Source organism: Mercurialis annua, linkage group LG1-X, assembly GCF_937616625.2.
Source record: "Mercurialis annua linkage group LG1-X, ddMerAnnu1.2, whole genome shotgun sequence".
NCBI classification, from domain to species: Eukaryota; Viridiplantae; Streptophyta; class Magnoliopsida; order Malpighiales; family Euphorbiaceae; genus Mercurialis; species Mercurialis annua.
Genome location: NC_065570.1, coordinates 40,091,961 through 40,105,459, shown reverse-complemented (window position 1 = coordinate 40,105,459; position 13,499 = coordinate 40,091,961). Strand labels below are relative to the sequence as shown.

Below are 13,499 nucleotides of genomic sequence, written 5' to 3'. Positions count from 1 at the left end.
AGACGGTACACCTCTCGAAAGAATAATTGCGCCACTGAAACAGCATCTGTCGTTTTCTTACAAGGAATAAAGTGGACCATTTTAGAAAAACGATCAACAACAACATAGATAGAATCATACCCTCGCTGAGTACGCGGCAATCCCAACACAAAATCCATGCTAACATCCGCCCACGGCTGCGATGGCACTGGAAGCGGCATGTACAAACCCGCATTAGTTGCTGCTCCTTTCTAAACTTGGCAAACACGACATCTCTGCACGTACTTCTCCACCTCTTTTCGAATGGTAGGCCAAAAGTAAGATGAATGAACCAGATGCAAGGTCCTGTCACGCCCAACATGCCCCTCTCCATGCAGCTCTCGAATAATATTGTAATACCCCAAAATAATTAATTAGCTAATTGGACCACGTGTCCAATTTTGAGTCGCCAGAGTGGCGACATCGGAAAGTTATCCGATAAAATTAAGATAAATAAGTTTTAGTAGGTCGGTTTTGGGAAATTAGTTATGCGGAAATCAAGGTTATATTTCAATTCTAAAGTTAGAATTGGAATTAAAAGGAAAAATGTCAAGGAAAGCCCAAAATGAAGTTCAGGGACTAAAGTGGTAATTTAGCCACTACGTCTCAAAAATGGAAATTTATAAGTTTTGACGGGAAAATATTAATATTGGGATTCGTATTGTTTATCGGATATAGATAATACGTACAAATTATGATTAAAAGAATTTATTGATTTAGCTATGGACTAAATCGTACGAAAGAAAAGTTTAAAGAATAGATTGTATTCATTAAAGAAAACAAGGATGAAAAAGAGAATTTAGCCATGATATATAAGGATTTCCTTTGAAATGAAGAAATCAGAAGATGAATCAGAGAAGGATCCAGAAGCTAACGTTTCATTCCGATCGATAACTTCGTTTCTTCGCCGTTTCGCCGTTCGGCGTCCGTTTCGGACGATTCTCGCGGCATTCTCTTCGGAATTGGAAGCTCTATCAATCCTAAGCTTCAAATTATGGTAAATATATCGAAATTTGGTGTTAAACTCAAAGAATAGGGGCTGTTTTATATAGAAAGTTACGTTCGAATCGTACGGTTAGGAATCGAGTTGTTTTTGACGTTTTTGAGTTGCAAAATGATAAGATAAGTGTTTAAATGAATTGGGTATGAAGTGGTATGAGTTTTTGGAGTTTTGGAGCCCCGGAAATGGCTCAGAGGCGTCGGAAAAACGCTGCACACGTCGGTGCACGACGTGCTGCACTTCAGCACGTCGTGCAGGCGCACGACGTGCACCACAAGGGTGCACGACGTGCACCAAGGGGGTGCACGACGTGCACCATGAAGGGCACGACGTGCCCTTCACAAAAATTGAAGGGCACGACGTGCCAAGGTGACACGACGTGCCCTAACTCGACCAGAACCTCCGTGGGACTTCCGGGAGCGAAAATGAGCCTCCGATAGCTTGATTTGAGTGTGAAACTCAGTCAAATGTCCTGAAATGGATGTAAAACATTATAGAAGTGAATGTTAATTAGTTAAGAAAGTCATATAATTCTCGAGTACGAGGAATAGTACTCGATAAATCGCAAGTCCGACTAAGGATCATCGAGTTTAGAAGCAAACTAGAAATGGAATCTAATCAACTTAAACTTAGAACTTAAAAGTATTATACGTATAAGAATGCGAGAATCACGTCTAACTATTAACGATTTATCAGACGTGTCAGCAAGTAGTGGAGTCAGTAGAAGCGGACTAGCAAGGGCATATCATCTCATCGACCATATTTGTGATTGGATTGCGGTCACTGTGAGTTGCACTTTACTTTCGTGTATTATCGATTAATATTATTTTGACATCATATTATATATATATATACTGTTTATATGCATCGCACTATATATATATATATATATATATATATGAATTGTTGATATGCTACATGTTTTGATTAAGTTTTATGTACGAGAACCTAGTATACGATCCAACGAAACTAGCTACCTATTGGGTGTCAATAGGCTGTGTGATCACCAGTAATTGAGTCAGTCTAGCGTGTCTGACTATAAGATATGATTTGAGATGCATGCATGGTTTGATTATGAAAGCTATGATATGGATGTGATACGAGAGTGAACTCGGTTGAAGAGTAACCTGAGCCCCGTATCTAGTAGGTTGGACCCACCTCTTTGGGATTAAGAGATATGTTCTGACTGACGTGGTTGAACGTGAACGCTCCCGGGTCAGACTATTGGAATCAGTATGATTTGAATAATAGTGAGTTACGTTATGTTTCAGGATTTTAGTTTCGAAAGGATCGAGTACTTGTTCATATGTATTTTTGTATTAATGTTGATTTAAAATGCGATGCTATATTTCTATAATAATACCGTTAGTAAATGCAAACTCACTCAGTATTTTCCCAAATACTGACCCCTCACCTTTGATGTCTTTCAGGTGCTTAGCTTGTGGACTTAGCTAGAGGCCAATTTTGAAGTCCAGAAGTCAGCTGTATATGTTAGTTTCTGACTTCTGTGAGTGCTGCAGTAGTGGTCCTGTGTCAGTAGTATAGTAGCCTAGTCAGCAGTTCATTTTGATTGTATATATTAACTGCTGTTATTGTTTTATATACATTTTGATCGGCTACGTGTTTAGTATTTGATCCACGGCCCCAGGTGCCGGTGAGATGTTAGAAACACTAACTGATGTATATAGTACCGCGAGGCCAGTTCGTACAAGGTACGGTAACTAGAGCCCGCGAGGTTTTGATACAGTTAGTGTAAATGTATAATTATATGTACATTCGCTTCCGTTGGTTGATATTGTTTATTTTATATTATATTTGCGAAAAATTAATTATGATTTTAGGCTTGCTACGGGTTCCGGAGCTACCACTCCCGTTCCCTAGCGCCGGTTGCGGCTCAATATTTTGGGTCGTGACAATGTTGGTATCAGAGCAGTTTGGTCCAGTTACCACTGCTAGAGTTGTCTGATTGCTTGTTTGACTGGGAGTATTTGTCAGTAAGTATACCTAGGAACTACTGCAGCAAGAGTCAGACCGTGGTTGTCTGTAATTGTGTTATGTGTGCATTAGTAGTACGTGGCATTACACGCGCGAACCAGGACTACTAAGTTAGTAAGTAAATAGTATCTGTTCATACGGACGACTAAGACGACTAAATAATTGTTTCTTATGTTAAGATATAGAAGGTGGTTACATGTTTGCAAATTATGAACGATTGAGAGGGTTAAGTATTTGCTACTCGCGCTGAGATTTTTAAGTGATTATTTGCTTGCGAATCACATGCAGTTGGATTAAATGCTAAAATATTTACAGTATTGTATAAGTTGATACTGGAATTGCGTGTGGAAAGGAACTCAGATGGTCGCTTATGTTTGAAATTGTTTCTTTTCAGCATGTCTGGGCAAAACGGAGCTCAGTCGCATGCTGAGGAAGAACGGGAGGAAGCGCCTCCTATATTTCAAAACGGGTTTCATAATGAAGTAGGCGAACCATCTGGGGTCCATCAGAATGGATTCCACGCAGATAATGGAACATCACCAGAAATATATCAAAATGGTTTTATGTCTGTGTCGGAGATAGGTAGTTCTTCCAGAAACAGAGTTAGAGAACATTCGCCGGAGATTGAATACAGCGAAGAAGAGGAAGAGGAACCGGAGGAAGATCCGGAAGAGGATCTTGAAGAAGATCCTGAGGAAGATCCTGAGGAGGATCCTGAGGAGGATCCAGAAGAAGAATTAGAAGAAGAAGCAGAAGAGGAAAATCCTCAGGAAGAAGAGTTTGAAGAAGAAGAAGAGTTAGATGAATTAGATGTCGAGGAATACAGAGGTGACTATTTCTGGTCAAGTGTGCGGAGATACCGCAATTTGAGGGAAGATGCGGACATAGCTAACGGTCAGGCGCAGATAGCCCTAAATCAGGTTAGGAGGCAGATGCGTTCTTTTTCTAGAGGGATGTTAACTGTAGGAGCGTACTCTACTGATTTTCTGCGGATGGCAGAGGGAGTCCCTAATCTGAACGAAGACAATAGGACCATTAATCGTAGATATGTCAGGGGTTTAGGACCTCAGTTTGATGAGCTGTATGAGCATGTGGATGAACATTTCAGCACGCTTACTACAATGGCTCGTAGAATTGAAACAGAGCATGAATGGTCGGGTGATCCGATACGACCTTATTACTTTAGACGTGAGTACCACCCAGATTACGTCAGTACGTCCTCCAGAACTACAACCAACCCTTATTTTGTGCAAAGAGGTGGACGAAACTCAGGTAGAACAGTTAGGGGCCGACATACTGGCGTAGTTATTAGGGAACCTAACGTTCCACACCAGGCACCTCCAGGTATTAGTGATTTACGTGCTTTAAGTAATTGTGTTTATGTGTTTGCATTATTGTGTTTATATAATTGCTGCATTGCATAGTAGAATATCAGTAATAGGTTTTGCCTTTAGGATAATCCCTCAGAAAGTGAGAACCTATAGGAAGCGCTGTTATTAAATACGTGCCTAATGAAAGAAAATATATATAAATATAACTTACAGAAACAATAATATGATAAACATCACATTATATAATTATCGCCAACGTAATTCCTATATTACGTTTTTGAATTGAAGAAAGAGATGGATTACTTACAGTAAGTCGATGTGAAACATCGGTATCTGCGTCTGTATATGACGTAGTTTAGAGTGTTGCAGAAATGGATGTGGTGATTTTATCAGTAGAAAATTTTGAATTAAATTGAGTTGTCGGAGATATGGAGAGAGAAGGAATGTAACAGAAGAACAGTCTGTAAATGACAGCAATACAAAAATTTGACAGCAATATAAAAATTTGAATTATACCCAATAAGTATAAAGAAAGCCGTTAAGAGTCGCAGAGCGTATCATCTAGAGTAAGACTTACGATTTTATGAAAATTTTGAAAGTTTTTATGATTTTCAAAGTACAGTTATGCTCAGATATCGCATATAACATTGCATAATCACGATAGAAATGCATAGAAGAATGATTTTCAAAATTTTAGATCATGCATCATATCTTTGTAATGGAAAAAGAAACTGCGATTTTGAGCAACTCCTTGGTGATGAGAGATGTCATCACTCTGAGCAACAATTGTACTAACGATTTTAAATGATTTATGAAAAGTGGTTTAAAAAGAGCTGCGCAGCCAAAAGAAGTTTTAAAAATCGTTTTATTCAGTAAGTAAACTCTGATGTAAAGCCATGCGACAAATAGTAAAAGATTCTTAATAAGTAAGAATAAAAATTGTAAAAGAAACTCCAATAACAGAATAAAGCCATGTTAATAATTATTGCAACGAAGCTAGTGGAGCTAAAGAAGAATGTGAATAAGGACTTGTCGCCGGAGAGCGTATGCAGATAGGCTGCAATGCACTGGCAATACTTAAGGATACGATATTTATCCTTATAATAAAACGAATGATGAAATGACAGAGAGTTGTGTTAGGCGAAAGAAACGTACAAGTACGCAAGGATGAAGAAGATAATCCAGTAAGATGTGAAGGTTCGAAGTTGAATAGATTAAAAGAGATAATGATGCTATATGACTGATACTAAGTAAAGTTACTAATATCAGCACTAAGAATTATAAGTTGCGTTAACAGAAAGGAGAAAGGTACACGTATAGACATACGTATCAGTAAATGTAAGAATGGTGGATGATATGAAGAAAAGTGTAAGGGTAAAATTCAAATACCCTCAAAATTTAGTAAGGTGATTAGAGAAGTGAAAGTTCTAGAAATACGTCATAAGGAATGTCAGAATAGAACAGCAGCAATAGAACTGCTATAAACGAAGGAAAGACGTAACAAATATAACAAGTAAAAGACAAGACAAGAGTCGATACTAGTACAAAGAGATAAAGTTATTTAAAGACAATTAGAATCATGATATAAGTGCTAAGGAAGCATAAAGCGTATAGGACGACAGTGAATTGAAATTGTTCCCTGACTTTGGGAATTACAAAGTAGTACAATATAAATGTTAAGAACAATCGGAAGACCCTTCAAAAGAAGACGAGAGATAGAATAAGAATAAGTTAAGAAACGATTACAATCAGTATCAAGATTGTATTGTAAAAAGTGAAAATAAAAATTGACAGTAAGAAGCAGAAGTGTAAAATAGAAAGAAAGCTGATTATACAATAAGAAAGAATGACGATTAAGGAAATAAATAAGTTATTAAGGATCTAATGAATCCGTTGAGGATGAAAGTTAAAGATGAAGTTAGTTAAAGGTTAAAGATAAGAAAGAAGTTAAGCGAAAGCTGATTAACGAGAAAAGTTCTCGAAATAGTTAAATGCTAAAGAAGCATGTAAGATTCTTATGAGGTCATCTTGAATAAGGAACTGTGACGTAAAGGAAGAACATCATTGAATGGAAAGTCAATAAGAGATTTAAGGTAAACTCCAAAGAAACAATTAGGTGAAAGTGAAGGGGATAAGAATATAAGTAATATTAGTGAACAAGGGAGACTGTGCAAGCCATACGATCAGAAGTAACGTGAATTACGTGTCTAAGATAATGGTAAAGAACAAAGGATCACGACTAATAGAACGACGTGAAGTTTACGATAGCTTAAAGAAGCAAAAGAATAAGAAATGGAAGATAGTGAAGGATGTATCAAGTTTAGCTATGTTAAGAGACAGTAACTGTGCTAGACAGGGTACAAGTTGAAAGAGATTAGTTAGTCAAGAATGAGATGTCGGATAACGGTAGAAAGAAGTAAGAAATGACGATAATCAGTAAGGAAGAAGGATGATATCGTTAGATGTAGTAAAGATTAAAAGTCGTAGATTGTGATTACGAAAGGAAAATACTCATAGGAGTATGAATAAAGTAAGTACGTTATTAAAGATGGAGTCAACACGTCGTGACTATTCATGTATAAAGAAGACAAGTAGCAACCCCATGGCTACTGGGAATGAAATGATGGAACGACAAAATGTTAGACATGGATTAGTAACAATCAGATAGCAATGACGCAAGGACTACGACATCAAGGATACGTCCAAGGTTATTCTATCTCAGGGAAGACAACAAATGAAACGAAAGTAGCAATGAGAAGATTCTCAGTTATGCTACGACAAGGAACTACTATGAGCAAGATAGATAATCGATTAATGATGGGTACGAAGTCACAACTATAAGTGGAGAGCTAAGAGCTATGTAAAAGAAAGATACAACTAACGCGTAGTAATGTACGTCAAGGAAAGTATAAGGACGATTTTAAGATCCCAACAAGTTTTATGAAAATTCGAGGACGAATTTTTATAAGGGGGGAAGAATGTAATACCCAAAAATAATTAATTAGCTAATTGGACCACGTGTCCAATTTTGAGTCGCCAGAGTGGCGACATCGGAAAGTTATCCGATAAAATTAAGATAAATAAGTTTTAGTAGGTCGGTTTTGGGAAATTAGTTATGCGGAAATCAAGGTTATATTTCAATTCTAAAGTTAGAATTGGAATTAAAAGGAAAAATGTCAAGGAAAGCCCAAAATGAAGTTCAGGGACTAAAGTGGTAATTTAGCCACTACGTCTCAAAAATGGAAATTTATAAGTTTTGACGGGAAAATATTAATATTGGGATTCGTATTGTTTATCGGATATAGATAATACGTACAAATTATGATTAAAAGAATTTATTGATTTAGCTATGGACTAAATCGTACGAAAGAAAAGTTTAAAGAATAGATTGTATTCATTAAAGAAAACAAGGATGAAAAAGAGAATTTAGCCATGATATATAAGGATTTCCTTTGAAATGAAGAAATCAGAAGATGAATCAGAGAAGGATCCAGAAGCTAACGTTTCATTCCGATCGATAACTTCGTTTCTTCGCCGTTTCGCCGTTCGGCGTCCGTTTCGGACGATTCTCGCGGCATTCTCTTCGGAATTGGAAGCTCTATCAATCCTAAGCTTCAAATTAAGGTAAATATCTCGAAATTTGGTGTTAAACTCAAAGAATAGGGGCTGTTTTATATAGAAAGTTACGTTCGAATCGTACGGTTAGGAATCGAGTTGTTTTTGACGTTTTTGAGTTGCAAAATGATAAGATAAGTGTTTAAATGAATTGGGTATGAAGTGGTATGAGTTTTTGGAGTTTTGGAGCCCCGGAAATGGCTCAGAGGCGTCGGAAAAACGCTGCACACGTCGGTGCACGACGTGCTGCACTTCAGCACGTCGTGCAGGCGCACGACGTGCACCACAAGGGTGCACGACGTGCACCAAGGGGGTGCACGACGTGCACCATGAAGGGCACGACGTGCCCTTCACAAAAATTGAAGGGCACGACGTGCCAAGGTGACACGACGTGCCCTAACTCGACCAGAACCTCCGTGGGACTTCCGGGAGCGAAAATGAGCCTCCGATAGCTTGATTTGAGTGTGAAACTCAGTCAAATGTCCTGAAATGGATGTAAAACATTATAGAAGTGAATGTTAATTAGTTAAGAAAGTCATATAATTCTCGAGTACGAGGAATAGTACTCGATAAATCGCAAGTACGACTAAGGATCATCGAGTTTAGAAGCAAACTAGAAATGGAATCTAATCAACTTAAACTTAGAACTTAAAAGTATTATACGTATAAGAATGCGAGAATCACGTCTAACTATTAACGATTTATCAGACGTATCAGCAAGTAGTGGAGTCAGTAGAAGCGGACTAGCAAGGGCATATCATCTCATCGACCATATTTGTGATTGGATTGCGGTCACTGTGAGTTGCACTTTACTTTCGTGTATTATCGATTAATATTATTTTGACATCATATTATATATATATATATACTGTTTATATGCATCGCACTATATATATATATATATATATATATATATATATATATATATATATATATATATATATATATATATATATATATATATATATATATATATATATATGAATTGTTGATATGCTACATGTTTTGATTAAGTTTTATGTACGAGAACCTAGTATACGATCCAACGAAACTAGCTACCTATTGGGTGTCAATAGGCTGTGTGATCACCAGTAATTGAGTCAGTCTAGCGTGTCTGACTATAAGATATGATTTGAGATGCATGCATGGTTTGATTATGAAAGCTATGATATGGATGCGATACGAGAGTGAACTCGGTTGAAGAGTAACCTGAGCCCCGTATCTAGTAGGTTGGACCTACCAGTGGGTTGGACCCACCTCTTTGGGATTAAGAGATATGTTCTGACTGACGTGGTTGAACGTGAACGCTCCCGGGTCAGACTATTGGAATCAGTATGATTTGAATAATAGTGAGTTACGTTATGTTTCAGGATTTTAGTTTCGAAAGGATCGAGTACTTGTTCATATGTATTTTTGTATTAATGTTGATTTAAAATGCGATGCTATATTTCTATAATAATATCGTTAGTAAATGCAAACTCACTCAGTATTTTCCCAAATACTGACCCCTCACCTTTGATGTCTTTCAGGTGCTTAGCTTGTGGACTTAGCTAGAGGCCAATTTTGAAGTCCAGAAGTCAGCTGTATATGTTAGTTTCTGACTTCTGTGAGTGCTGCAGTAGTGGTCCTGTGTCAGTAGTATAGTAGCCTAGTCAGCTGTTCATTTTGATTGTATATATTAACTGCTGTTATTGTTTTATATACATTTTGATCGGCTACGTGTTTAGTATTTGATCCACGGCCCCAGGTGCCGGTGAGATGTTAGAAACACTAACTGATGTATATAGTACCGCGAGGCCAGTTCGTACAAGGTACGGTAACTAGAGCCCGCGAGGTTTTGATACAGTTAGTGTAAATGTATAATTATATGTACATTCGCTTCCGTTGGTTGATATTGTTTATTTTATATTATATTTGCGAAAAATTAATTATGATTTTAGGCTTGCTACGGGTTCCGGAGCTACCACTCCCGTTCCCTAGCGCCGGTTGCGGCTCAATATTTTGGGTCGTGACAAATATGCATTCGCAAACTGCTCTCCGGAATGCACAGCTTGTTCCCTTTAAACAAAAATCTGTCATGCAACAAAAACTCTGTCTGCTCTCCTGCTCGCACTTTCCTCATAACCACAGAAAAATAAGAATCAGTCTCAAGCAAATCAGTAAACGAGTCTAAACCGGGTACCTCAACACGTAAAGAAATCAAAAAGTTACTGCGACGACTCAATGCATCCGCCACTCGGTTTGTAACCCCCGCCTTATGTTTGACCATAAAAGTAAATCGTTGTAGATAAGCCACCCAAGTAGCATGACGTGGTGACACTTTATCCTGGCGATGCAAATGCTTCAACGCCTCATGGTCAGTGTACAGAACAAACTCTTTGTGGTACAAGTAATGCCGCCAATGCTTGACCGCTTGCACCACTGCGTAAAATTCCACATCATATGTACTGTAGTTCAACTTTGCTCCATTCAGTTTCTCACTGAAATATGCCACTGGTTGACTGTTTTGACTCAGAACAGCCCCAATCCCCAACTTCGAAGCGTCACTATGCAGCTCAAATGGTTGTGAAAAATCTGGCAGCACTAGAATAGGAGTAGTCGTCAACCGCAGCTTAATCTGCTGAAATGCTGCCTCGGCCTCCGCTGTCCACTCAAACTTTACACCTTTCATACAGTCGGTTACAGGAGCCATATTACTTCTGAAATGAGGTATGAACCGCCTATAGAAAGATGCCAATCCATGAAAACTCCAAACTTCAGTAATGGTACTCGGTTGAGGCCAGTGTTTCAGCACCTCAATTTTCGAATCATCCACCTGCAGTCCCTCCTCAGACACGATATATCCCAGAAATAACACTTTTCGAGTCAGAAAAGCGCACTTCCTTTTGGCAGCGAATAGGCTGTCCCTGCGAAGCACACATAAAACCTCTCGCAAGTGCTGAAGATGCACCTCGAGATTAGCACTGTATATCAAAATATCATCAAAATACACAACAATAAATTTACCGATAGAAGGTCTCAAAGCTTGGTTCATCACACGCATAAACGTACTCGGTGCGTTTGATAACCCAAACGGCATCACCAACCACTCATACAGCCCCTCACGGGTTTTGAAAGCCGTTTTCCATTCGTCCCCAACTCTGATGCGAATCTGATGGTATCCGCTCTTCAAATCCAGCTTGGTAAACACCGTCGCCCCACTGATCTGATCAAGTAAATCATCCAGTCGTGGGATAGGAAAACGGTACCTGAATGTGATTTTATTAATTGCTCGACTGTCCACACACATTCGAAAAGTCCCATCCTTCTTAGGTGTTAGAAGGGCTGGTACTGCACATGGGCTCATACTCTCACGCACATGTCCCTTAGCAACCAAATCCTCCACCTGCCGCCGCAACTCCTCATGTTCCGTAGGACTCATCCTGTAGTGAGGTCTGTTAGGAAAGGCTGCCCCCGGTTCCAGATCAATGTGGTGTTGAATATCACGCAATGGCGGCAAAGAGGACGGTAAATCATCCGGAAACATATCTGCAAATTCAGCCAAAATCGGTGCGACTTCTTCTGGTACCGAAGATTCGTCGACTGTTTATTTCCCAATCAACACAAACACTATTTCTGCAGTCTGCAGCTCCTCCTCAAATTTTGCCAGGGACAGCAAGCTAGTGCTACTCTCCACTGGTTTTGCTGTCTCTACACCACGACTGGGCTGTAACACAATTTTAACACTCTCGAACACAAAACTATAAGTATTATTTCGCCCATCATGCATGACCTTTCGATCGAATTGCCAAGGTCTCCCCAACAACAAATGACACACATCCATGGCAACCACATCACACCAAACAGAATCTCTATATCGTGCACCAATAGAAAAAAGCATTAAAGCACGTAATGTTACACTAACCTCGCCACCTTTTTTCAGCCACGCCAGTTTATACGGTTTGGGGTGTTTCTCTATCTGAATGCCCAATTTTTGGACTGCCTCTGCTGAGATGATATTCTCACAACTGCCTGCATCAATCACAAAACGACAAACCTTCCCCAAAATAGTGCAGGTTGACTGAAAAATGTTGCTCCGCAACCAATTTTCATCTGCTGCCTTGGGTGTCAAACAAGCCCGTCGCACAACCAGCGCAACCCCAGTATCTCCAGAGACCACCTCCTCCTCGAGACCCTCGCCACTGTCATAAACTGGGTCATCAATCATGTCGAATTCCTCATTGTCAAAATCATCAGTATCCGCAAAAAATGTTTTCTTCGCAGCGGTCTTTCGACAGTCAGCCTGCCTACGACCCATCTCACCACAACCAAAACAGCGAATATTACTACTACCAGCAGATCTAGGAAACTGATTAAAATTGTTAGTACCTCTACTGACGGCACCACCTGCTGTTTTGTTCTCCACTCCACTACTGCCACTGCCAGAGGCACCTGCTATCGCAGAATTGCTAAAACTGCTTGTGCGCCTGCTCTGCTTCTCAATCTGCAGCGCCTTTTGATAAGCGGCTGAAAGCGACACCGGATCAAACAGATTGACCGTGTCTTGAATTGAGACCCGCAACCCACCAATATACCTCGCAACCAGCTGATCTTCAGTCTCTTGTATCTCATTCTGAGCAATCAATTGGAAAAATTCAGTGGTATAATCGTCCACAGATTTGCTTCCCTGCCTCAAATTTTGCAATTTCTGGTACATTAATCGCTGAAAATTATAAGGCAGAAACGTAGTTTTCAAGTGCTTCTTCATCTTTTCCCACGTGTCGATCTTGGGTTTTCCCAGTCGGCTGCGCGTCAATTTCAACTGCTGCCACCACGCCGTTGTCCTATCACGAAATCTGGTTGCCACTAAGGGTACACGTCTGTCAGCCGGTACATCCTTGAATTCCAAAATCTCCTCTACCGTGGCTAGCCAATCAAGGAATTCTTCAGATTTGAGCCCCCCATAAAATTCAGGAATTTCAGTCCGCATCCCGCTCTCCAAACGCCGTCGATCATCATCAACGCGCCCTCTCTGCCGTCGTTGTGGAGCCTCCTCATAATACTCATCATCTTCCTCATCGCCAAATACAGAAAATTCTGCTCGTGGCAAATGTTGGCCTCCGTTAGGTGGTTGGTTAGCCCTGTTTTGGTTAGCCAACAACGCACCCATCTGTTCTGTCATCTGTTCCATCATTTGATCCATCCGTTCTTCCATTCGTTGGTCAATTTCATCTAGTCGCTGCTCAACCTGACGAATATGGTCGCGTTCGTAAACCTCCTCCACACGTTGATTTCTCCTTGCCGGCATGATTCAATCCAGAAACGAACTGAGCTCCGATACCAACTGATGTAGCGGAAGTCACAACAAAGAACAAGATACTTTAAAAGTTGTTGATAATCAAATTATGCCTGCAATTAACTTCTAAAACCTATTGATTCAAATAAAAAAATACTAGGCAATAGGCATCAAATAATCGTTGATTCAAAGAATACCGAAATTTGGGAAATAACAAATTAATTCTCAAAACATCAAAAACTGCCGTTCAACAACTCATAAGGTT

At 39.5% G+C, this 13,499-nt stretch overlaps 1 protein-coding gene across 1 annotated transcript; it reads right to left on the bottom strand.

The window, feature by feature from the left end:
- Nucleotides 1–9,952: 9,952 nt before the first annotated feature.
- Nucleotides 9,953–13,246, bottom strand: LOC126669084 (uncharacterized). The gene is made up of 4 exons (XM_050362413.1): nucleotides 11,629–13,246; nucleotides 10,966–11,541; nucleotides 10,726–10,815; nucleotides 9,953–10,293 (listed from the first exon to the last, which is right to left on the bottom strand). Exons 1-4 carry the CDS (start codon nucleotides 13,244–13,246, stop codon nucleotides 9,953–9,955), a joined length of 2,625 nt encoding a protein of 874 aa, XP_050218370.1.
- Nucleotides 13,247–13,499: the final 253 nt, after the last annotated feature.